Source organism: Ostrea edulis, chromosome 3 (genome assembly GCF_947568905.1).
Source record: "Ostrea edulis chromosome 3, xbOstEdul1.1, whole genome shotgun sequence".
In the NCBI taxonomy this organism is placed as follows: domain Eukaryota; kingdom Metazoa; phylum Mollusca; class Bivalvia; order Ostreida; family Ostreidae; genus Ostrea; species Ostrea edulis.
Window position 1 is genome coordinate 97372165 of NC_079166.1, and position 26930 is coordinate 97399094.

Here is a 26930-nt window from a genome sequence, read left to right on the forward strand (position 1 = left end):
TAATAGAATCCGTAACAATTCAACATAATAATAAAACACACGTTATTTACCATTCTCTACTGTAATAAAATCCGTAACAATTCAACATAATAATAAAACACACGTTATTTACCATTCTCTACTGTAATAAAATCCGTAACAATTCAACATAATAATAAAACACACGTTATTTACCATTCTCTACTGTAATAAAATCCGTAACAAGCCAACATAATAATAAAACACACGTTATTTACCATTCCCTACTGTAATAGAATCCGTAACAAGCCAACATAATAATAAAACACATATTATTTACCATTCCCTACTCTAATAAAATCCGTAACAAGCCAACATAATAATAAAACACATATTATTTACCATTCTCTACTGTAATAAAATTCATAACAAGCCAACATGATAATAAAACACACGTTATTTACCATTCCTGCTATGAAATAACACAATTGTGTGAATCAATTTGGACATAAAGATTGTTCCCGAGAAGTATGAAGTAATTCTGTTCGCCGGTTTTAATATTATCTTTAAAACATCGCAATCCGGGACCATCGGGAGTCGGGAGTCGGCAGTACTAGATTTACCGCCCACCAATTCCGAGCCCGACAATTCAAATATTATTACAATATAGAGCTCTAGATTCCAACAGCATCCGGTACTTCATTAAGTATACCCGGGTCTACACGTAAACATCCGTAATTTTTTTTTATCATGATAACGTATATAATCTTTACGGATTTTTAAAGATTTTATAAAGTCACAGTAATATCCATACATCAACGGAATATTACCTACCCACATTTTGGACATAGAGAGACGGAATGTCCCATTGAAAATGTATTAAATGGAATCTTACAAACACCAATTACAGAGAAAGATGTTAATGAAAAAATCAAGATACGTTGATGATGAACGGTCTCACAAAAGTGCCCCCTGGATTCTAGGTGCATAAAATGTATTCTATATTTAGTTGGTAACATCAATTCCTGGCCAATCAAATCACCAAATCATTTTTAAGTGTGCACAAGTTACGTATCTGCTACCCTTTTTCTCTTTTGACAAATATATGAAGGAATCCCAGTCGTAAGATACGTTAAAACCCACGTTTGTCGTAAGATACGTTAAAACCCACGTTTGTCGTAAGATACGTTAAAACCTACGTTTGTCGTAAGATACGTTAAAATCCACGTTTGTCGTAGGATACGTTAAAACCTAGGTTTTCGTAAGATACGTTAAAATCCACGATTAATACACCGTTTAAGTGTAGACTTACGTCCCTTCGTAAACCGCAGCTTCCTCACACGTTTACCTCTCACTCCATGACAAGATTTACGACCTTTCGTAACACTTGGCACTGAACATTAACTATAAATGAATATTTTCCCTTATGCAAGGTAAAGATAACGAACAGTGATCAATCTCATAACTCCTACAAGCAATACAAAATAGATAGTTGAGCAAACACGGACCCCTGGACACACCAGAGGTGGGATCAGGTGCCTAGGAGGAGTAAGCATCCCCTGTTGACCGGTCACACCCGCCGTGAGCCCCATATCCTGATCAGGTAAACGGTGTTATCCGCAGTCAAAATCAGTGTGCCAAGAACGGCTTAACAATCGGTATGAAACACGTCAAACAGCATTTGACCCAATGCGAGGTTGTATTGACGAACTAGATCGTTATAACGACCATAGAATTTGCGAAATGCTGACTTCAATCGAGACTGTTGAAATCCCTCTACCATCAACTTGTTTGTCAGTAGCTTACCTCAATTTAAAACTGACTATACCCAGAACAAGCTCTTGCATATCGAATCAGTTGAGATATATAAACACCATATGCAGGTGATAATGGAATATTGCTACATAAATGTGGGAAGTTGACGATGGAGAAGCTGAAATCATCCCGTTTGTCATACAGTTGAGTTGTCAGTTTGCCGTTAATGTTAATGTTTACCTGATAAGAAATGTAAATACAGGCATTGAAAATTCTTGAGGATATTACCTCTAAAAACAACTTTCAGTCAGTGGCAAAATACGCAAATAGTGAAATGTTTTTATCAAAAATTATCAAATGATGAAATAAGAATTATATTCAAAATGTCCATATAGCTAATATTCTTTTGTGAAACCGGGCAATGCATAAAATGCATTACTGTCATTAGTTATTTCATAATTATTGCAGATTCGGGTTTTCGGTATGAAAGTTGTTACGATATTTTAAAAAAGACGTCAAGCGTAAAAGGAAGAGATGGTGTATATGAGATAAACTTGGACGATCAAAAAAAGAAAGTGTTCTGTGACATGACTACGGAGGGAGGCGGCTGGACAGTGCGTTCTTATACAACTTAATAATCTAAACAATACAAAACAGCTGGATTCAGTTTTAACGGATTGACTACATTCTTTTTATTTATAAACTTTCTGGAAATAATAATTTTTATCCCTGTTTGGATTGTCTAGACCCATTTTGATGACAGGTTATCAATCCTGTTTACTAAATTATCTCGGCTAAATGAATTGTTTTTAATTTCAAAATATGTACATAGGTCATTCAAAAGAGGATTGATGGATCTACGGATTTTTATAAGAATTGGGTGGAATACAAAAACGGATTTGGAGATCCATGCAAAAACTACTTGATTGGCAAGATTGCTATTAATACGTATACATATTTATATATGTTTCAATGCAAAGATGTCCAATAAATAACAACAAGCAGCGTGTTGTGCTAAAGCCTGTAATGGCGGGAATATCATCAACAGGAATACAGTACAGTACAAAAGATACTTGAATTCCGAGCCCGACAATTTAAATATTGTTACAATATAGGGCTCTAGATTCCAACAACATCCGGTACATTATTAAGTATACCCGGGTCTACACGTAAACATCCGTAAATTTTTTTTATCATGATTACGTATATAATCTTTACGGATTTTTAAAGATTTTATAAAGTCACTGTAATATCCATACATCAACGGAATATTACCTACCCACATTTTGGACATAGAGAGACGGAATGTCCCATTGAAAATGTATTAAATGGAATCTTACGAACACCAATTACAGAGAAAGATGGTAATGAAAAAGTCAAGATACGTTGTATGATACCAATATTTTCAAATCTCGCATTCAGATTCGCTACAATTCCAGATGTATGTTATACGGAAAACAAATCACTCACTTATTTTCCTTGTCGCAAATATATCTCTCCTTCTGAATTATACCGTATCGCTATGACGCGCCCTCTGGTGAGAGAATGTGTGATTATTGGTTTTTCATTTCCTCACAGGAAATGAAGCAATTCATATTTTGACGAAGAAGAATGATCAAGTACTTCGGGTTGACCTTCAAAGTTTTGATTGCGACCAGACCTTTGCTAAGTACTCCACATTTCATGTCGGAAATGAGGCCAGTAAATATACGCTCAGTGTATCAGGTTTTACAGGACCGGCGGGTATGTATGTGTTCTATACATTATCTTAGCCCATCGCATCTATTTTCTTTGCATATGGTCATTCACCATCAACCATCCGCCAAGGGCAACTCTTCTCTTTATTTCATCATCATTATTATTATTACATCATCTTTCCTCTCATATTTGTAAAGCGCTTTAGAGAACTAAGTTAATAAGGCGCCATATAAATCTTTTTATTACAATTGCCATTACATTCTTGTGAAAATTGCAACGAAGCCATAAAGTTGGGGATGGAAATGCTGGTGCAATACGAAAACATTTCAAATTGGGGTTCCTCCGCTACATACCACTTTTTAAAATATTGTCTCCCGTCGTATCATATTATCTTGCTTATACCAGGATATGATGATATGAGATGCATGGGGTTATAATGGGAACGTTTGTTTTACATATTTATAAATATACTGACCAATGGAAAAAAGCTATCCTGAAATAATGTCCACTTTCGTCCTTCCTATACTGGGTAGTCGGCTTACAGAAAGACATGTTTGTTTAAAACGCCAAGCACCTGTGTTGTGAAGTATGAGTTGCAAGACGACTCACTGAAGGGACACTGACCACAAAGTAGAAAAGGCTCCAATTCATACAAGAACAGACAGGATAAATAGAAAAACTCAAACAGATCAAAGGGTCCAATTCATACAAGAACAGAATTAATAGAAAAACTTAAACAGGTCAAAGGGTCCAATTCATACAAGAACAGGATTAATAGAAAAACTCAAACAGGTCAAAGGGTCCAATTCATACAAGAACAGACAGGATTAATAGAAAAACTTAAACAGGTCAAAGGGTCCAATTCATACAAGAACAGAATTAATAGAAAAACTCAAACAGGTCAAAGGGTCCAATTCATACAAGAACAGACAGGATTAATAGAAAAACTTAAACAGGTCAAAGGCTCCAATTCATACAAGAACAGACAGGATTAATAGAAAAACTTAAACAGGTCAAAGGGTCAATTCATACAAGAACAGACAGGATTAATAGAAAAACTTAAACAGGTCAAAGGGTCCAATTCATACAAGAACAGACAGGATTAATAGAAAAACTTAAACAGGTCAAAGGCTCCAATTCATACAAGAACAGACAGGATTAATAGAAAAACTTAAACAGGTCAAAGGCTCCAATTCATACAAGAACAGACAGGATTAATAGAAAAACTTAAACAGGTCAAAGGCTCCAATTCATACAAGAACAGAATTAATAGAAAAACTCAAACAGGTCAAAGGCTCCAATTCATACAAGAACAGACAGGATTAATAGAAAAACTTAAACAGGTCAAAGGGTCAATTCTTCTAGAACAGTTCAATATGATGAATTGGGATGGGAAACTTCATCTCTATTATGAATTCTGTCGAGTATTATGCCAGACAATGGGCTACATATGAAAAAGAAGAATTTGGGACATTGTCAGAATGGATTAAAAGTATAAAAGGACTATTAAGATTCCAGCTGACAAACCTTGTAACAACATTGTCTTTGTAAGGCTCATTATTACAACTGTATTTTAAACGAACATAGCATTAATTCAACTTTTGGTAATCGTACTTATACTCCGACTGCCCTTTCAAAAGATGAAATTCTTCATAACTATGCTCAGTTTTAGACACATTTAATATCCCAGTCAATGGGTCGGAAATATCAGTTACCGTACCTATAATGGATTCCTCAACTTCATAAAAACCCTTACAAAGATACATGTATACATTGATGGATCCAGTACATGTTCTACCAAGTCCATATCCTATCTAGTGATCAGTGATTCAAAAATTACTTTGTTAAACGCCACTCTGATTCCATGCACATGTATTCTGAAGTTGAAATAAAAAAGATATGCTGGAGTTCCTGAGGAGTTCCTCAATGACAATATCTTTGTGGATTTCGTGTCAAACGCCACTCTGATTCCACGCACATGTATTCTGAAGTTGAAATTAAAAAAAATATGCTGGAGTTCCTCATTGACAATATCTTAGTGGATTTCGTGTTAAACGCCACTCTGATTCCACGCACATGTATTCTGAAGTTGAAATAAAAAATATGCTGGAGTTCCTCATTAACAATATCTTTGTGGATTTCGTGTTAAACGCCACTCTGATTCCACACACAAGTACTATAAAGTTGAAATAAAAAATATCCTGCATACTGGAGTTCCTCATTGACAATATCTTTGTGGTCTACAGTGATCAGGTCTTCCAACAGTCTCTTGGAATCTGGAATGGACACGAATTGTGCTCCTTTGTTAGCTGATCTGTTTTTATATTCCCATGAAGCAGAATTTATTCAGAAACTGCTACGTGAGAAGAAAAAATATCTTCCTGTGGCCTTTAATTCGACATTTAGATATATCGACGACGTTTTATCTAATAACAATAATAACTTTCATTCATATGTCGATTCGATATATCCACAGGAACTCGAAATAAAAGACACCACAGAGTCGTCCACTTCTGCTTCATACTTAGATATTTCATTGAAAGTAGATATTAACGGCAAACTAACAACTCAACTTTATGACAAACGGGATGATTTCAGCTTCTACATCGTCAACTTCCGATATTTATGTAGCAATATTTCATTATCACCTGCATATGGAGTTTATATCTCTCAATTGATTCGTTACGCAATAGTTTGTTCTGCGTATGGTAAGTTTTTAAATCGAAGCAAACTACTGACAAGTTGATGGTACAGGGATTTCAACAGTCTTGTTTAAAGTCCGCTTTTCTCAAATTCTATGGTCGTTATAACGATCTAGTTCGTCAATACAACCTATCATTGGATCAAATGCTGTCTGACGTGTTTCATACCGATTGTTAGACCATTCTTGGCACACTGATTTTGACTACGGATAACTCCGCTAACCTAATCAGGATATAGGGCTCACGGCGGGTGTGACCGGTCGACAGGGGAGGCTTACTCCTCCTAGGAACCTGACCCCACCTCTGGTGTGTCCAGGGATCAGTGTTTGCCCAACTCTCTCTCTTTTGTATTGCTTGTGGGATTTGTGAGATTGATCACTGTTATCTTCACCTTTCATGATGTCTCACATTATTGATTCGTTCATGCACCGTCACACAATACTGATACTTTTACACGATGTCACACAATACTGTTAATTTCACACATACTATTGATACTCACACACGATGTCACAAAATACTGATACTTTCATGTGATGCCACACAATATTGTTACTTTCACATGATGTTGACTTTAATAGAATTGATGCCGTCACTACTTTGTTCATCACTAGAGATTGACCGAAACGAAACCGTAAAATAATTTATGTAAGGAAATTAAAGGTTCTAGCTCAATTTCGAAAGTCTCATTCCCAACCTTTTTGGCAATTAGTGAAAACTTGTGTCCATATACTGAAGCACTCCCATCACGAATTAGGATTTTTAGTTTTGGGTTAAATTAAATGGCTTACGTTTTAGCCCCAAGAGGTGGGTATCTGACTCTCTGTCATACAATACTGATAGTTTCACATGACGTCATACAATACTGATAGTTTCACACGATGTCACACACATAATACTGATACTCTTACATGACGTCACAAAATACTCACTTTCACACGAGGTTACACAATATTCATACTTTCACACGATGTTACACAATATTGATACTTTCATATGATGTCGACTTTAATAGAATTTATACCGTCACTACTTTGTTCATCATTAGAGATTGATCGAAATGAAACTGTAAAATCGTTTATGCAAGGAAATTGAGGGTTCTAATTCAATACGGAAGTTCCGAGTTCCCCAAGAGTTATTTCCCTTTGTCGAACTCTTCCGTAAATTATGACGTAAAATATGATGACAGTGGGTACATTTGCTAATTACTATCGTTGTATTATTTCTTAAAAGATGATATCTAGAGTTTCTGAGACTAATAGAATCCTTCATTAGTACGAGTGTGGGATAGGGAAATTCCACCGAGGGGACAAGATTCGCAGTCTAGGACGAGGCTTTGCCGAGTCCAAGAGGGCGAATCTTGTTCCAGAGGTGGAATTTCCCTATCCCACACGAGTAAATAATGAAGGGTTATTTTTCTCACATTTTACCTACAGTTTAGTGCATAAATTTAGGAGTTTTGAGAAAATTCTAAATTATCAAAATCCTCATTTGAACTTCGATGCAAAAACTAATTAGATAGGCAGAAAGAGCATACCCGAAAATGGTTTACACTGTAAGTGTAAACTAAAAAACCCCAACGGAAAGCTATATACATTAAAATTTAAAGATAACAATACAAAATATTTTTGCTTCACCGTGTAACGTAAATCTTCACCGTGTAACGTAAATCATAGAAAATATATGACGTCACAATCAAATGACGTCGCAGCAGTGTGAGACAGAAAAATCTCACATGGCTGTCTCACATGGGTAAAGTCTATCTCACACTGGTGATAATGTGAGAACATCCTATCTCAAGGAAAAGGCAACTTTAGTGAGTTTATGAGTATTGGATAACAAAATGGCTCAAACAAATATTTCCATCTTTCTTGATAAAAGCGTCACTCATGTAGAAGAGGAAACGAATAATGATTCAATAGCCAATTTGATTATCTTATTCAAACAAATTATGCTTGATATGGCCAGAATATGCATACCAATGATTGATATAAACAAAAGTTACGATTTTATTACATTAATCGTACGTAATCGTTATGTACAATGCCAGTCTACGATATAATGTATACATTGTGTACCCACCATAAGTCATAAAATGCGAAAGAGTTCGACAAAGGGAAATAACTTTTAAGTAACTCGGAATTTGCGTATTTCGAAAGTCTCGTTTCCAACTTTTTTGGAAATTAGTGAAAACTTGTGTCCATATACTGAAGCACTCCCATCACGATTTAGGATTTTTAGTTTTGGTTTAAGTTAAATTTCGTACGTTTTAGCCCCAATAGGTGGCTCTCTCTCTCTCTCTCTCTCTCTCTCTCTCTCTCGGTGGGTGAGTGGGTGTAGACGCTTATTTGGACTCTGTTGGCTATCTGCACAATTTATACATGAACTTATACTTGAACTAGGCAAATATTGCTATAAAGTAGGACTCTTCTGTGAATGATGCTTTCCATCTCTTTGCAGCCCTGGGAAAAAGTTCCTCCTTTTTCTCCTTAATATCATTACATTTTTGTGGCTATTGAACATAATACTAGGTTTTTAAAAGTGATTCATGACGCATTTTGATAATTGAGGTGATAGGATATTTGATTCTATTGCTAATTTGACCTTGGTTATGAATGACCTTGAGTGTTGGATGTAACAGTGACCGATCTTAGGGAGAGGCTACTTAGGTTTTCACCCCATTGTCCCTTTCGTTTGATTTGGTAAGTCAAAGAGAGATATAGCGAGTTTGCTTTCCGGAAATCTTACATTGAAATGGTTTCTTTGTCGTCGTAAAGACGCATTTTCAGGTCCGAGAAAAGAATTCCGGCTACAACTAGATTTAGTTGATATATCCTACGTAGAGGAGGCCGACATTGATTCTAATTACCTGAAATAAACAATTATTCATTGACAAACGGAATAGTGGAATGTATTTTCTTTACGTTCACCATGTTTATAGAATTGTGCGTTATTTAAAATTCTTTTTAGTGTATCTACGGTTAGAATAAAGAAGAAAGATGGGATACCGGGATTTATGTGGTGAATTAAATTGTCCGAATGCTGTTCAATGACTCTGTATCTTTTTATTTCAATTTTCCTTTAAGTTGCTTTTTTACTTTCTAAGATTTGGGAATATTCCGCAATGGGGCATCAGTTATTCTTTGAATACTACCCTGTGTTTCATACAATTTTTAAAATGCATTTTATTGTTGAAATAGTTAGGTTGTTTGTATATAATAAGGTAGACTGAAGACATTATGAATACCCAAGATGTTTTATACTGTTAATGTAGTGCTGGTTCTGTTGAATTAACTATCAACATGTGCAATATTCCATTATCACCTGCATATGGTGTTTATATATCTCAACTGATTCGATATGCAAGAGCTTGTTCTGGGTATAGTCAGTTTTTAAATCGAGGTAAGCTACTGACAAACAAGTTGATGGTACAGGGATTTCAACAGTCTCGATTGAAGTCAGCATTTCGCAAATTCTATGGTCGTTATAACGATCTAGTTCGTCAATACAACCTCGCATTGGGTCAAATGCTGTCTGACGTGTTTCATACCGATTGTTAAGCCGTTCTTGGCACACTGATTTTGACTGCGGATAACTCCGTTTACCTGATCAGGATATGGAGCTCACGGCGGGTGTGACCGGTCAACAGGGGAGGCTTACTCCTCCTAGGCACCTGATCCCACCTCTGGTGTGTCCAGGGGTCCGTGTTTGCCCAACTATCTAATTTGTATTGCTTGTAGGAGTTATGGAATTGATCACTGTTCGTTATCTTCACCTTGCATGTGTCAATAATGATGGATTGATTGTGTATTGTTTAATGTCCTTCTCGAGAATTTTTCACCCATATGGAGGCGTAAATAACCATTCCACTAATATCTATGATGTTACATAAAAAATACAAATTCAAGAGTAGAGCAAACACGGATCCCTGGATAAACCGTAATTGTAAGTCGATTTTACACGGCAACAGAATTAATGTCACACTGTAGATGTGATCCATGAAACACGCTAGCCTCAAAAACATTATGACCTATAGTATTATAACGCAATGTAGGATAGTATTATAACGCAATGTAGGATAGTATTATAACGCAATGTAGGATACTTAATTGATTTACATTCATATGTATTACAGTTATCAAGTCTCTGTTGTAGGAGACAGTCTCAAATTCCACAATGGAATGAAGTTCAGCACTTATGATCAGGATCATGACAGGAACAGCACCGTTAGCTGTGCGACACAAGATCACGCGTACGGAGCGTGGTGGTACAACGATTGTTACAAATCAAACCTGAATGGGAAGTACGCGGATTCTGCTTTGCGGGATATCCAATACCCGGCCTGGAATACTTGGAAAAATCATAGAGCATTAAAAGGGACCTTGATGATGGTCAGGCCTAAATAAGTTGTAATAACAATATACTCGTTTAATAAAATATATTGCTACATCAGAATTGCTTGTTCTGTTTTTATTTCTGTGTTATTTCTTACTTATCTGAAAAAGAGGTTATGACTTTTGAAGGAAAAAAATATGATTTCTTATAAGAAATACCAGGTTCTTGTGGTCTGGCTATTTTACATGTAAGAAATATTACTATTTTAGGATAGATAACTCTTCCATCTGGATTTCTAAACCGTCAATTTAAATGATATTTTCATACAGAGTTGTATAGAATTTTTTTCAGTTTGACCTTTGCATATCATTAATATATACATATGTATTTTCTATTTAATATGTTGGTACATGAAAGGTGAAGATAACGAACAGTGATCAATCTCATAACTCCTATAAAGGTGAAGATAACGAACAGTGATCACATAACTCCTATACGCAATATACATATTTAACACCAATTTTCAAGAAATTCAACTTTGATTTTATAAGATCCCTTTTTCCACAAGAAAATAATAAAAGTGTGATGACTAAAAATATTCTATTGTTGCACTTTGATTTAGACATGGCAAACAGGAATATCTTGAAAGATAAAAAATTAGGAGTTCTGGAGTATGCAATACGGGATTTTCGAATTCTTCCATTCATTGCCCAGTAGCTAAGTACTTCGTTACTAGCTTGAAAATACGGATGAATATTTAATTGCTGTGATAAAATTTAGAAATTCATTTCAAAATTAAGGATTATCTCCCTCATCCTTAGACGAATTTGACTCCAGTCTTTGGCACCTTTTTTTTCCTTTTAGTTCTTACAAGTTTATTGTTATTTCAGATTTCCAATATATGTGCTTGAGCATCACTGAAAAGTCGTTATTTGTCGAAATGCGCATTTGGTGCATCAAACTTTGTACCGTGTAAGTTTTACAATGTGTATTTTGTGTTTCAGAATCTACCTAAGTCATATGAGTTGGCGATTTTTTAGGTATAGTTTCTTCCGCTTTAACATATGTAAACAAAGGGGGTTTAGTTCATTTATCTTTCGGTTTTAATGCCGAAAATTAAGGACAGACAGGTTACTACAAGCTCACAAAGTGAAATGTGGCCGTAGTTTCACATTCTTGTAAGCTTGAGTACTTCATAGTCACATGAAGTATCAAGTCCATAAAAATTTAAACATATTCTGAAAAAAAAAAATTGACATGTTTTCTCATAAAATCAGATAGATGTGTCTGAAACAGTATTGCAAAAGAGGTTTTCACAAATTGTTGTGCATATTTTTTTTAACTAAACCACAAAATCTGATAATTTATTGAAAGGGCATCCATTCTCCATAGTTTGTGTGCATTTCAGACTGAAATTAATTCCAGAGAAAGCTTAATATGATTATGAAGTCCTGTTACCTACATTTACTTTTCAGGGAAGGTAACTCCTCCATGCCCATAACTTCCTTTAGTGACAAGAACAGTCACATGATTAGGACATATTTGTATTGCGGGTCCTATATACTAAGAATTTACAAAGGATGAAGAAATTTCATTCAAAAATTATTTTCCTTTGCCACTGTCTTGCATATCCTTAAAAGCCAGCGATATTGGTTTGAGGCCAGGCATCCTTAATTATATGAAAACCAAATATCGGGGTTTCATATTAGATTAATATTAATATAAACTCATTGTAAAATAGAGTTGAAAAATTCATATTTTTTAGGTTACTAAAAGGTGAAATAAAGGTTGCATTCATTCATGTAATTCCTTAAAACTTGGACCAGAAATGACAACAGAAGCTGTTTTCAAAAAGACGGATTTCAATAAAATATATAGTATTAGACCAAGTGAAAAAATGAAAATTGACATTGATGACAAATAGAGAGTTCGCCAAACATTGACCCCTAGATATACCAGAGGTGGGATGATGTTCCCAGGAGGAACATCCCCTGTCTACCGGTCACACCCGCCGTGGTGTCATGGAATGTTTGCTGTAAAAACATTACTTCTTTTCAGAAGTGTTACAAATAGTAAATCCAATTTTTACCCCCCCCTCCCCCCTTTGAAAGAGAGGTAACATATTTATCATTTTACACCTGTTGATCAGCAAGTCAGTCGTCGGTCTGAAGACCAAATGTCTGAAGAACGCGTTGCTTGACATTTTTCAAACATAGTTCAATGATTGTCCCTAGAGAGTGGATGACCCATATTGATTTACAGGTCACAAGGTCAAGGGTCAAACAGAACATAGTAAGATATTGTCTGCTCAATATATTGAGAACGCTTTCCTCAGACATTAAACTTGATATCCTGGTTTATTTTAAGAAATGTAGGCCCCTATTAATTTTTAGGACACAGGGACAAGGGTCAAACTGGACATAATAAAATATTGTCCACTGAAGAACCAACCCTTTGCCTGATAGTTACCACACTTGGTACAGTGGTTGCCTCTAGAGAGTAGATGACCCCTCTTGATTTCCAGGTCACAAGGTCAAGGGTAAAATCGGACATAGTAAAATACCATCCGCTAAATAGCATGAGAACCATTCACTTAACACACATGAAACTTGGTTTCTTAATCTCCATGAAAAAGTAGATATTCCTATTCATTTTGAGGTCACAATGTCAATGGTCAAACTGGACACGACAACATATTGTCTACTCAATATTTTGAGAACCTTTTGCTTGAAAGACATAAAACTAGGTACACTGGTTCTATCTGAGGAGTAGATGACTCCTTCTGATTTTGAATTCACAAGATCAATGGTCTACTCTGGACGTCAGATATTGTCTACTCAATACCTTGAATGTGCTTTGTTTGACAGACGTCAAACTTGGTGCACTGGTTCATCATGAGTGCAGATAACTAGTGTCAATGGTCAAGCTACTTTAGGCATCAGATTTTGTTCGTTTAGCATCTTGAGAACCGTTTGCTTGACAGACATCAAACTTGGTACGTTGATGCCCTCTAAAGAATATATGGCCCGCATTAGTTTTAAAGTCACATGGTCAAAGGTTAGGACTCAAATGACTGGTTGTTTGAAATGTCTGCTTAATATCTTGAGAGATTACTTATTATAATGGTTATTTGAAATGTCTGCTTAATATCTTGAGAGATCACTTATTATAATGGTTGCCTCTGACTAGTAGTTCACTTTTCACTGTCACTTCAGGCATTCTAAATGTAATGATCTTTTTCAATATTGCGACATGAAGGGTATATATATAAAATTTGGGGCCTCCGTGGCCTAGTGGTTAGAGCATCGCGCTCAAAATCACACGGCCTCTCACCTCTGTCGGCGCGAGTTCGAATCCCGCTCGCGCCCGTGTGTGAGAAAGTTTCCCAGTTTACTTTCGGAAGGTCGGTGGAGACGTCTCTTCCCAGGTACATTGTATCTGGGTTCTCTCTTCCACCAATAAAACTGGGCGCCACCAGATAACTGAAAAATTGTTAAGTGTGGCGGAAAACATCAATCAATCTCTCAATCAATCAATTTTGAGAGATCACTTATTATATATTTTCCCTGTCACTATATGTTTCTAAAACATTACTTGTACATGGTTGTAATACTAGTTGTATATAAAAGAGATGTATGATCAGCATTTGTCATTCACTGTATACCATACATTGTTTCATTCAACATTGATGTATAATCAACAGCAGTAATCCTTTTGTTGATTTACAGTTTGTGAAATAGTTCACCATTCATCAATATCTTGAACGGAACAAAAGTTTGATGATATTTCATAGCTTTATATTCATGTGTCATTGAAAGACTGCACGAATATACTAAGATAATATAACAGTAGTTAACTGAAACTAACTGCCGTCTAGCACTAATGTACTTAATATGATGTAATGGATAATACCACACTCTTTCTTGCAACTTTTGATAACCAAATCAAAACGACAGTTGTGACTGTAGGTTTACATTAGAACGGCAATTTTCAGTCCGAGTCTCTCATTTTCTCTCTCTCGTTTTCGCTGCATGAAGTAAAATTTTACAAAGTTTCAACACTACGCAGGCACGTAGCATCGTTTTTATAAAAGAGGGCAGCTGAATTTGATTTCAAAATTATCTCAAATTCTTAATGACCAAAAGGAAAAAAAAAAACTTGAAAACACCACAAACTTATTTCGCATTCAGTTCAAATCTTTATCGGGATGGGAAGAAAAAAAAAAGGGGGGGGGGGGTCTTTCAATGCATTTAATTCATCAGTACCACAAAGGCGTCACCCAATATATCGCAATACAACAGGGAGTAGTTAGAGGAGGATTAATAATTAGCCGGGGGGGATGGTACAGCCCCCCCACCCACCCATCTAATTGGTCAAAGGGGTGAAAGATTCGACATCCTCCGTATTTTCTTTCGTGTTTGATCATTATTCTGATAATTGGAGAGGTTTTGGCTTATATCCTTTACATAGACACGCGGAGGTGCTAAACTTGTCCCGATTATCGAAATTGTGTACCGGTATTTCGTCTTATTTTGTCAGAACTCAGTAGTTTCAGATGCTTTTTCCACTGGGCATCACCAGAACTTCGCCAAGGACCCATCGGGGGTCTCAAAACAGTCCAAGACCCAGCCGTTTACTGCGCTCCACCCCCCACCTCTTTCCCGGTTCAGAAATTTCTGGATCCGCTATTGGTTAAATCAATATAAACTATGAAAAGCTATAAACTAATATATACTAAGATGAGCACTTATACAGATAGAGTTTTGCACAACTTTTTAAACTGGTTTTGACTGCTACATAATATGTAATCTAATTAATATGGGATCCTTTGATCCGCTCATGAATATCGCGAATATCACTATACGTGAGTGGATCAAAAGATGTAATTCTAATTAGATTGCATACTTTGTTATATGTCTGTTCCTTTCTCCCTATCTATATACAAATGTACATGGACAATGTAGGAATTAGAGATAAATCTTCACTATAATAAAATAATATAATAATGCAGCGGCATAAAATGCTCAGTGCGGATGCCCTAGAAATTTTACTTTGAAGCATCCCCCCTCTTTCGAGGTTTGATTTGAAGTGTGTCACATGAATCTTGAAAATCTATACCCCTTTCATGTGAATACACAGTTCAGTGTCTGACATTGTGAAGCAGCTTCCGGCAGGAGGAAGGTTCACTGCCGCTGTTGTTATGTCGTTTTTTTTAAAACTCCCTGCTACAAATAATGTATAAAGGTTTGGATAATGGAATATAGACGTGTTACGTATAGTAAGTGGAAGTATATACATGTATATATATATATATATATATATATATATTTCTAAATGTAATTAAACTGGCTGAATACTACTTTATGCGTGTAAAGCATGACCAGATATGTGTAAGAGTTTTTGGAGTGGAAAACATTTAAAAATTTCCGATTTAATATCAAGCTCTAGTATTCTATTTTTATAGTATTCATGTATATTTATAGACATATATAAATAATTCTGATTCTTCGAACTGTGTATCACTGTTGAATATGGTAGTGTTTATGTATAGCTTTTAAATTTCATTACATTAATGTTCCTCTCTCTATATATATATATTTATATCATCTCTCTCTTTTTCTCTCTATTCTATCTCTATATATATACATTCTCTCTGTCTGTTTGACTGAGCGAGAGAAAATGACCTCGTAAATAAATCCCAAATGTAATATTTACGAGCATCGATATTTTGTTTGCATTTCTTGATGACCTTTCACTCTAGCATAAAAATTAATTATTGTTATTATCAAAAGAAGGTGACAAGTTATCTCAGTTAGATACATGTACAGATATTTCCTTTAACATTCTTGATCGCCGGTCAGAAACACGAAACATTCTGTCTGTTGTTGTGCTCCCTCTCCTGCCATCTTGTCATAACATCTCTGTACTATTGGAAATGATAAATTACTGGTATATATTGTGGTGTTTGATTAATTACTGGTATATATGGTGGTGCTTGATTAATTACTGGTATATATTGTGGTGCTTGATTAATTACTGGTATATATGGTGGTGCTTGATTAATTACTGGTATATATGGTGGTGCTTGATTAATTACTGGTATATATTGTGGTGCTTGATTAATTACTGGTATATATGGTGGTGCTTGATTAATTACTGGTATATATGGTGGTGCTTGATTAATTACTGGTATATATTGTGGTGCTTGATTAATTACTGGTATATATGGTGGTGCTTGATTAATTACTGGTATATATTGTGGTGCTTGATTAATTACTGGTATATATTGTGGTGCTTGATTAATTACTGGTATATATTGTGGTGCTTGATTAATTACTGGTATATATTGTGGTGCTTGATTAATTACTGGTATATATGGTGGTGCTTGATTGGAAATAACAACGCTGTTTTGCTGTTTTCATAACACCCCTTCCTTTTTGTATTCCCACAATAATGTAGCTACAGAACTGTAGCTCTCTTGTGACGGAACACCTTTTTTCAGAGAGCTACAATTCTGTAGCTAACAATGATGTTGATAGTGGCATTTTAGATTGCTCATTCTAATGAGGCATGACACGCGTTGATTCAAAATCTCCCAAGTGTTTCACACATTGTAAACGCAGTATGGTTATTATTCGTATTATCGATATGTACTATTGATATCCACCTCTCTAGATTTGATGATTAGATATTATTGATATCCACCTAGATTTGATGATTAGATATTATTGATATCCACCTAGACTTGATGATTAGATATAATTGATATCCACCTCTCAAGATTTGATGATTAAATATTATTGATATCAACCTAGACTTGATGATTATATATTATTGATATCAACCTAGATTTGATGATTAGATATTTTTGATATCAACCTCTCTAGATTTGATGATTAGATATTGATATTCACCTCTCTAGATTTGATGATTAGATATTGATATCAACCTCTCCAGATTTGATGATTATATATTTTTGATATCCACCTAGATTTGATGATTACATATTATTGATATCCACTTCACTAGATTTGATGATTATATATTTTTCATATCCACCTAGATTTGAAGATTAGATATTATTGATATCCATCTCTCTAGATTTGATGATTAGATATATTATTGATATCCACCTCTTTAGATTTGATGATTAGATATTATTGATATCCACCTAGATTTGATGATTAGATATTATTGATATCCACCTCTTTAGATTTGATGATTAGATATTATTGATATCCACCTCTTTAGATTTGATGATTATATATTATTGATATCCACCTAGATTTGATGATTAGATATTATTGATATCCAGCTCTCTAGATTTGATGATTATATATTATTGATATCCACCTAGATTTGATGATTAGATATTATTGATATCCACTTAGATTTGATGATTAGATATTATTGATATCCACCTCTCTAAATTTGATGATTATATATTTTTGATATCCACTTAGATTTGATGATTAGATATTATTGATATCCATCTCTCTAGATTTGATGATTATATATTTTTGATATCCACCTAGATTTGATGATTAGATATTATTGATATCCATCTCTTTAGATTTGATGATTATATATTATTGGAATCCACCTAGATTTGATGATTAGATATTATTGATATCCATCTCTCTAGATTTGATGATTAGATATTATTGATATCCATCTCTCTAGATTTGATGATTACATATTATCGATATCCACCTCTTTAGATTTGATGATTAGATATTATTGATATCCATCTTTCTATATTTGATGATTAGATATTACTGATATCAACCTAGATTTGATGATTAGATATTATTGATATCAACCTCTCTAGATTTGATGATTAGATATTATTGATATCCAGCTCTTTAGATTTGATGATTAGATATTATTGATATCTACCTCTCTATAGATTTGATGATTAGATATTATTGATATCCATCTCTCTAGATTTGATGATTAGATATTATTGATATCCACCTCTTTAGATTTGATGATTAGATATTATTGATATCCACCTCTTTAGATTTGATGATTAGATATTATTGATATCCACCTTTTTAGATTTGATGATTAGATATTATTGATATCCACCTCTCTATAGATTTGATGATTATATATTATTGATATTCACCTCACTAGAAATCAAATCATTCACTTGTCTTCTTTTTATAGAAACAAAGTCTACGTCCCTGTGTGGTGGTAGAACTTTATAAATAAAATTTAAAATTTTACTCCGTATTAGGGGCATGTAGCAAAAAAAGGAGAGAGAGAGAGAGAGAGAGAGAGAGAGAGAGAGAGAGAGAGAGAGAGAGAGAGAGAGAGAGCAGTTAAACCTGCAAAGTGAGGACTTTCGACCAATGGACAGACGTTGTGAGGACAAAAATTGCACTATGAGGACAAATAAATGCATGTCCTACGTCCTCATAAATGTGACCTACAGTATATGAAAGATGTAGATACAAAATATTAGCTTAGTGTGGTGACATGTCCTTACTAATATTCTCTCTCAAAACCCTTTTTTTTCCCCATAATTCAAAAGAGAGTATTAGATAAACTTTTATAGGTATCCCTATAGCTATACCTAACATAGTACTTTTTTGACTTTAGAATGATATATGTGTGTATTCTTTTCTACACATTGTGAGGAAGTCCTCATTTAGTAGGTTTGGTCGGCTAGCGAGAGAGAGAGAGAGAGAGAGAGAGAGAGAGAGAGAGAGAGAGAGAGAGAGAGAGAGAGAGAGAGAGAGATCATTCTAATACTAGTATAGAGTCGCAGACATGACTGTCAGCCTAAGAACTTCATCTGACTAACATGCGATAACACACATAAGCCGAAAAACTGACGTAAATGTAAATTCCTACACCCAGTAAACGACAAATGAACCCATACAGAAGTTAATTTTTACTTCTCAAAAAAGGTGACGAATTTGGTTTAAATAATTATGCAGAGTAGCTCATTTAAGAGAATTGGGATTAAAAAAAAAATGTAAATACAATCAACGCACGACTTCCTCAATAAAGTTTTAGAACGAATAACTCCAGGAACAATGTGTCTAAACTTTGATATTGTTGCTGTGTCGACTGCTGATCAGAATTTCATTGATTTTTATATCCAGTGAAGATGACTGCAGCTCTTTCTTGGACGAAGAGGATATGTTTCATGTTAACAGGTGTCTGTATATCGTGTCCCTGGCTGTGGCAGCTGCCCTTCTGTAAAAATCATGTGCAAATTCGAAATTGCAACAGACGAAACTTTTTAGGTCACGCCTTCTCTTGCTCAACATATTGCTAAAAAAACTGGCGAGTTATCAGTGATGCATAAATTATAATTTATGGTAGTGAAGCAAATTTCTATGTCTCTCTGAAATTCTGAGTTTCCGATTCCAGTGAGTTGTTGCATAATATTCCGCAGAGGAAATTTGTAAAGTGAAAGTAAAATTTGCGGTTTTGTCATCTGTTGCCAAGCACTTGCAAAAGTTATAGTAGATGAACTTTGATAACCTTTAGTGATTGCATTTATTACCTCAAGTGTTATTTCTATATTGTCGTTTGACAACATTACATCAGTCACTATCTTTGGCTGTTTACATGAGGAGTTCTCAGTTATCAGTTTTTGTAGGCTAACTAGTTTATACATATATTATGTGTGTGATTTATTAGAAGCACTGCACATCACCCAGGTTTGATATATTCAGCTTAAATTATTATGAATATTGTAAAATGTATCTACTTGATCTTCTACGATAATGCTAAAAAAGAAAATGCAACTTTCTTGTTAGTATTTGAAGTAAATTTTCAGTGAGTTTCTCGAGCAGTTCAGTTCTGTCAACATGTGCTTGCAGTATTTGTTCTAATGTAATATGTTAATTTAGGAAGCTACTTAAAGAATGCAGATCTCATCTTTGTTAAAATATTCCAGCTTTTATTTTTATTTAAAGTTTTATTTTTCTCGTGGAATAACAATTAAAATGTTGTCTCCTGCAGTTGATTTATCTAGATTAAGGCTCTCATGAATCAGTGTGCGAAAGTAACTTTAAAGTCCTATAGACTTTCGGTCCATAGTCATTTCATTTCCTATAGACCACAACAAGTTCCTGTAGACTGAAATTTAACATGCAGTATTCATTGTAATCACAGGGGCTCGTCACGAAATTTTTCTCTTATTAAAATTTGACATCGTTTATTCTATAAAATTTACAAATAAATGTAAATATAGAATAGAGAGGGTCAACCTGTGTTGTTATTGAAAAATAAATAGCCTAATAGACACAAATTCGATTTGGTAATTCGTTCATAGTTTAATCATATTCTTTTTCAATTTCATGCACAAGCTTTTCAATTAGAATTTCGTTTTCTTTTTCATTTTGTTCTGACCAGCTCAGTTTCACTGTCTGATTCTTCATCTAAGTCACTTCTACTACGTTTCATTTTCTCATAATTTTCTGTGACTTTAGCCTCAATGCTGGAACTTATTGTACTGACTGCTTTCAGTTTAATTCCAGGGCGTGCACCAATATGTATATTTAATAAGCGGTGGAGAGCAAGTTTTTTACTCAGAATTCCTATAGACAAGTTGGTTTATAGCTATTTTGATCGTTATAGACCGTCTCAATTTTCTATAGACATTGTCTATCGGTCCATGGTTAATTTCGCACACTGATGAATATGTACAAAATTTATCTCACATACAGACATCCATTGTCATCTATTACAAGCTGTCTAAAAAGGCTTCAGTTAACAGATGACATATTGTATGCTGTTGCTAAAGGACTGCATGATAAAAGATAACAAGCCATGTATAAAGTATTAGCATTAGAAATTTCTGCTGTTCATCAACAGTTTATCTCTGTGCAGAAATTATTTGGTGTGAACAGATAAAATCCTAGTTTCATTTTCGTAGTTGAGAATATATAATTGGCAACTAGCCAGAAAGAGATATTTCATATACAGTTTTTTCACAACTTCTTTGTGTTGTAGAAACTGTTGAAGATTGAGGGAAATATTCCATATTGATTTTTTTCCCACATGTGGGGTCATGATGATATCTAAGCTGTGTATAATTAATCATGCTACAACTTTGAAATATCTCTGTATCATACTGACGTAATTCATTGCTAAACCAAGAAATGTTAACTTTGCTTGGATCTTTCAGTGAAGAAAGGTGATATAATACAGTAAAGAACCATGATCAAGGATCGTCTGGTCAGTCTGATTAACCAGTATGTCGGTCAGTTCGTGGAGAATATCAACCAAGACAACCTGAACTACAGTGTGTTGGGAGGTAAGGTATTCACTATGAGTATTCCTCACAGTATTCCTCACAGTGAAGCTGTGAAGAGGCAACTAGTGATGTACCGATTGTCGCCGACTTTCGATTGTCGATCGCTATAACTGAAACGATGTGAATAATTGATTGTCATTTTGAAAATCGAAAATCACCCACGTCGGTATTTTTTTTAATGATGCGAATATTCCTGCCGCGACTTAACTAAAATAAAAATAAAAAGGCTGACGATGCTGAATCATCCGATAAGATTGAATATTGTTTAACGTCCCTCTTGAGAATCTTTCACTCATATGGAGACGTCACCATTGCCAGTGAAGGGCTGCAAAATTAGGCCTATGCTCGGCGCTTACAGTCTTTGAGCAGGGAGGGATCTTTATTGCATCACACCTGCTGTGACCCGGGGCCTCGGATTTTACCTCTTACAACAAGCAAGGGGTATTGAGGCTCTATTGTAACCCGAATCCCATAAGAACTACAACAAAAGTTGAGAGATCTATCCCCAACCCGGGCAATCTAATTAAAATTAGATCATCTGTACTATCGCTATAGTAGATGAGCGGATCATAGAATCTAATTTTAAAATGTATCCCGAGAAAACAAAATCAATTCTAATTAATTTAATATTTAGGGTAAAAAATAAAGTAAATTTAATATATTTATGCCATAAATTTGAAATGAATAAAATTTGATTATTTTTCGATTAATAAATCGAAAAGGTGCATCCGATTAATCCGATCATCGATTAAATTGTTTTTCCCGATTGCCCATCACTAGAGGCAACACATGTTCATTAAGAGTATTGCACACAGTGAATGGATTTATTCAACATATTTAGAAAAAATTTTAAAAATGCAGTGAAAAAAAGTTTCAGGAAAGAAAGTAACACTGATTTACTTGTTGAAAGTAACACTCATTTACTTGTTGAATACATAAGAAAGTAACACTGATTTACTTGTTGAAAGTAACACTCATTTACTTGTTGAATACATAAGAAAGTAACACTCATTTACTTGTTGAATACATAAAACCTTTGTTGAACATCTTGAAATTTAATATACTATGTATCTTTAGATAAAATTAAGATAAAATGACATCAAGATCAGAATGTTATTCATAATCATGGGAATACAGTGAACATGACAATTTCTCATTACAGGCAATGTAGAACTGAAAGACTTAGTACTGAAGCCCAATGCGCTGGTAAGTATGAGTAGACTGCAGACTGTAGGGGTTCTGATAGCTGTACACTGTGAAGTAGATATAACTCTGATATCTGTACACTGTTAAATAGTTCTAACTCTGATATCTGTAAATTGTTAATTACAATCTTACTCTGATATATGTACACTGTTAAGTAGATATAACTCTGATATCTATATAGTTTAGTAGATCTAGCTCTGATATCTGTACACTGTGAAGTAGATATAACTCTGATATCTGTAAATTGTTAATTACAATATTACTCTGATATATGTACACTGTTAAGTAGATATAACTCTGATATCTATATAGTTTAGTAGATCTAGCTTTAATATCTGTACACTGTGAAGTAGATATAACTCTGATATCTGTATACTGTTAAGTAGATATAACTCTGATATATGTACACTGTTAAGTAGATATACCTCTGATATCTGTACACTGTTAAGTAGATATACCTCTGATATCTGTACACTGTTAAATAGATCTAACTCTGATAGCTGTACACTGTGAAGTAGATATAATTCTGATAGCTGTACACTGTGAAGTAGATATAACTCTGATAGCTGTACACTGTTAAATAGATCTAACTCTGATAGCTGTACACTGTGAAGTAGATATAATTCTGATAGCTGTACACTGTGAAGTAGATATAATTCTGATAGCTGTACACTGTGAAGTAGATATAACTCTGATAGCTGTACACTGTTAAATAGATCTAACTCTGATATCTGAACACTGTTAAATAGATATAACTCTGATATCTGTAAATTGTTAATTACAATCTTACTCTGATATCTGTAAATTGTTAAGTAGATCTAACTCTGATGTCTGTACACTGTTAAATACAATCTAACTCTGATATCTGAACACTGTTAAATAGATCTAACACTGATATCTGTACACTGTTAAGTAGATCTAACTCTGATATCTGTAAATTGTTAATTACAATCTTACTCTGATATATGTACACTGTGAAGTAGATATAACTCTGATATCTGTACACTGTTAAGTAGATCTAACTCTGATATCTGTAAATTGTTAATTACAATCTTACTCTGATATCTGTACACTGTTAAATAGTTTTAACTCTGATATCTGTACACTGTTAATTAGATATACCTCTGATATCTGTACACTGTTAAGTAGATATACCTCTGATATCTGTACACTGTTAAATAGATCTAACTCTGATAGCTGTACACTGTGAAGTAGATATAATTCTGATAGCTGTACACTGTGAAGTAGATATAACTCTGATAGCTGTACACTGTTAAATAGATCTAACTCTGATATCTGAACACTGTTAAATAGATATAACTCTGATATCTGTAAATTGTTAATTACAATCTTACTCTGATATCTGTACACTGTTAAATAGATCTAACTCTGATATCTGTAAATTGTTAAGTAGATCTAACTCTGATGTCTGTACACTGTTAAATACAATCTAACTCTGATATCTGAACACTGTTAAATAGATCTAACACTGATATCTGTACACTGTTAAGTAGATCTAACTCTGATATCTGTAAATTGTTAATTACAATCTTACTCTGATATATGTACACTGTGAAGTAGATATAACTCTGATATCTGTACACTGTTAAGTAGATCTAACTCTGATATCTGTAAATTGTTAATTACAATCTTACTCTGATATCTGTACACTGTTAAGTAGATCTAACTCTGATATCTGTACACTGTTAAATAGTTTTAACTCTGATATCTGTACACTGTTAAGTAGATATAACTCTGATATATGTACATTATTAATTAGATCTAACTCTGATATCTGAACACTGTTAAATAGATCTAACACTGATATCTGTACACTGTTAAGTAGATCTAACTCTGATATCTGTAAATTGTTAATTACAATCTTACTCTGATATATGTACACTGTTAAGTAGATATAACTCTGATAGCTGTACACTATTAAGTAGTTCTAAATCTGATATATGTACACTGTTAAATAGATCTAACTCTGATGTTAGTACACTGTTAATTGTAATCTAACTCTGATATCTATATAGTTAAGTAGATCTAACACAGATATCTGTATACTGTGAAGTAGATATAACTCTGATATATGTACACTGTTAAATAGATCTAACTCTGATATCTGTACACGGTTAAATAGATCTAACTCTGATATCTGTATACGGTTAAGTAGATCTAATTCTGATATCTATACACAGTTAAATACAATCTGATTCTTATATCTGAACACTGTTAAGTAGATCTAACTCTGATATATGTACACAGTTAAGTAGATCTAACTCTGATATCTGTACACAGTTAGATACAATCTGATTCTTATATCTGTACATGGTTAACTAGATCTAATTCTGATATTTGTACACATTTAAATACAATCTGATTCTTATATCTGACCACTGTTATGTAGATTGCATTACATGTACATTGTTAAGTAGATTGTGGTCTACATGTCTGATATCTGAATACTCGTAAGTAATGTGTGGTAAATAGCAGGCTGTGTATGCTCTATAATCTTTATTTTAACTGTAAACCAACTTTTATTACCCCCTCACAATTAAACTGCAGACAGATGTTGTATCTTGCATGTTCAGTTAGGGATTTGTACATTTATGAATGTATTAGTTAGTTCAGCCTTGTATACAAAATTCAAGCCACATTTTTATGCCCCTAAGGTCAAAGAATGAGAGACATTCATTGTTTTCCATCTATTTTTCTGTCTCTCCTATTTGTAAATCTGTCTACAACTTTAATTTTTTATATATAAATTTTGGACCCCTATAAGAGATTGCAGTGTCTCAGAATAATAGCTTGGGTTGGTTTGATTCTGGGTCTATGGGGTCATACGGCATGCCCTCTCTGCTATCAGTCAGATATTTGGTTCTTTAGCACTAACTTTAGAAGGGTTTGGAATTGAATGTTCACATTTGCACCTTGTGTTTGTGAAATAAAAAGCTTGTCCAGGACTGGTACATCTTGTCAAAATTTCCCCTTTGGATCTGAAGCCACCTGTATCAGTTTTGTAATGTTACTGCACAAAAAAGTCATTTTAAACTTTCAATCACACGATTCAGGAAAGTTTTTCGAAAATCCAATAATAATTTTAATTATATATACATTTTCTTATTCTTCAGGTGGATTTTCTTACTCTGCAGGTAATTTTCTTTAACAGTTGTGAAATACTTATATCAATTGCAGGTAATTTTCTTTAACAGATGTGAAATACTTATATCAATTGAATTTGTTTACATAGTGTTTGAGTAAAATTATCATATCGTAAAACGGGTTCCTGAACTGTTACAAACTAGAAATAATTGCAGTTTTGCATGTTTACATGGCACATACATGTAAATGTAGAGAAACTCTCATTCTCGGTGACAGTTTCACAAACTGCATGTTAACATTGCCTTATCTGATTTTCTTGCCCGGTGACTGAATGAAAAGAAATTTGGATATTTTGCCTTAAAATATATTTGTATTTTTGACCCAGGATTTATATTTATGTTTGTCTGTTTAATATTTACAGCTGGGAAAAGAACAAGCATTCGATGTTAAAGTTGGACACTTAGGTAATGTTTGGGTTGTCATTCTATACTGTGTTAAAGTTGGACACTTAGGTAATGTTTGGGTTGTCGTTCTATGCTGATGTTAAAGTTGGACACTTAGGTAATGTTTGGGTTGTCGTTCTATGCTGATGTTAAAGTTGGACACTTAGGTAATGTTTGGGTTGTCATTCTATACTGTGTTAAAGTTGGACACTTAGGTAATGTTTGGGTTGTCATTCTATGCTGATGTTAAAGTTGGACACTTAGGTAATGTTTGGGTTGTCGTTCTATGCTGATGTTAAAGTTGGACACTTAGGTAATGTTTGGGTTGTCGTTCTATGCTGATGTTAAAGTTGGACACTTAGGTAATGTTTGGGTTGTCGTTCTATGCTGTGGGCCTGCTTATATATATTTTGTGTATTTTAGGTAACATTCATTTTTAACGTGGGC

The 26930-nt window shown here is 34.2% G+C and overlaps 2 protein-coding genes across 15 annotated transcripts in view; both read left to right on the forward strand.

Annotated features, from left to right (window-relative positions):
- The first annotated feature begins 2300 nt into the window (after positions 1-2300).
- Positions 2301-10534, forward strand: LOC125674293 (ficolin-1-like). Its single transcript, XM_048911418.2, has 3 exons — positions 2301-2327; positions 2546-2661; positions 10249-10534. The coding sequence occupies exons 1-3, from the start codon at positions 2301-2303 to the stop codon at positions 10517-10519; spliced, it is 414 nt and encodes a 137-aa protein (XP_048767375.1). The 3' UTR covers positions 10520-10534.
- A 5020-nt stretch (positions 10535-15554) lies between these two features.
- The window catches only part of LOC125673035 (intermembrane lipid transfer protein VPS13A-like), a 159597-nt gene continuing 148221 nt past the window's right edge, over positions 15555-26930 (forward strand). For 9 of the 14 annotated variants that reach the window (XM_056159626.1, XM_056159627.1, XM_056159633.1 and 6 more), the window contains exons 1-5: positions 19995-20128; positions 21601-21729; positions 22892-22935; positions 26070-26090; positions 26462-26504. In XM_056159626.1, the coding sequence (XP_056015601.1) occupies positions 21633-21729; positions 22892-22935; positions 26070-26090; positions 26462-26504 (205 nt within the window). In that variant the 5' untranslated portion in view covers positions 19995-20128; positions 21601-21632. Of the gene's footprint in view, positions 15727-19473; positions 19619-19943; positions 20129-21600; positions 21730-22891; positions 22936-26069; positions 26091-26461; positions 26505-26930 lie in introns of those variants that run through there. The other 5 variants (XM_056159636.1, XM_056159629.1, XM_056159634.1 and 2 more) reach the window with 5 other exon arrangements.

Excerpts from the sequence above, each read along its gene's own strand:
- LOC125674293 (XM_048911418.2), top strand. The coding sequence starts at position 2,301 with ATGACTACGGAGGGAGGCGGCTGGACA. Across the intron at positions 2,328-2,545 it reads CGGAGGGAGGCGGCTGGACA|GTCATTCAAAAGAGGATTGA; the intron begins GTGCGTTCTTAT and ends ATATGTACATAG. Across the intron at positions 2,662-10,248 it reads GGCAAGATTGCTATTAATAC|TTATCAAGTCTCTGTTGTAG; the intron begins GTATACATATTT and ends TATGTATTACAG.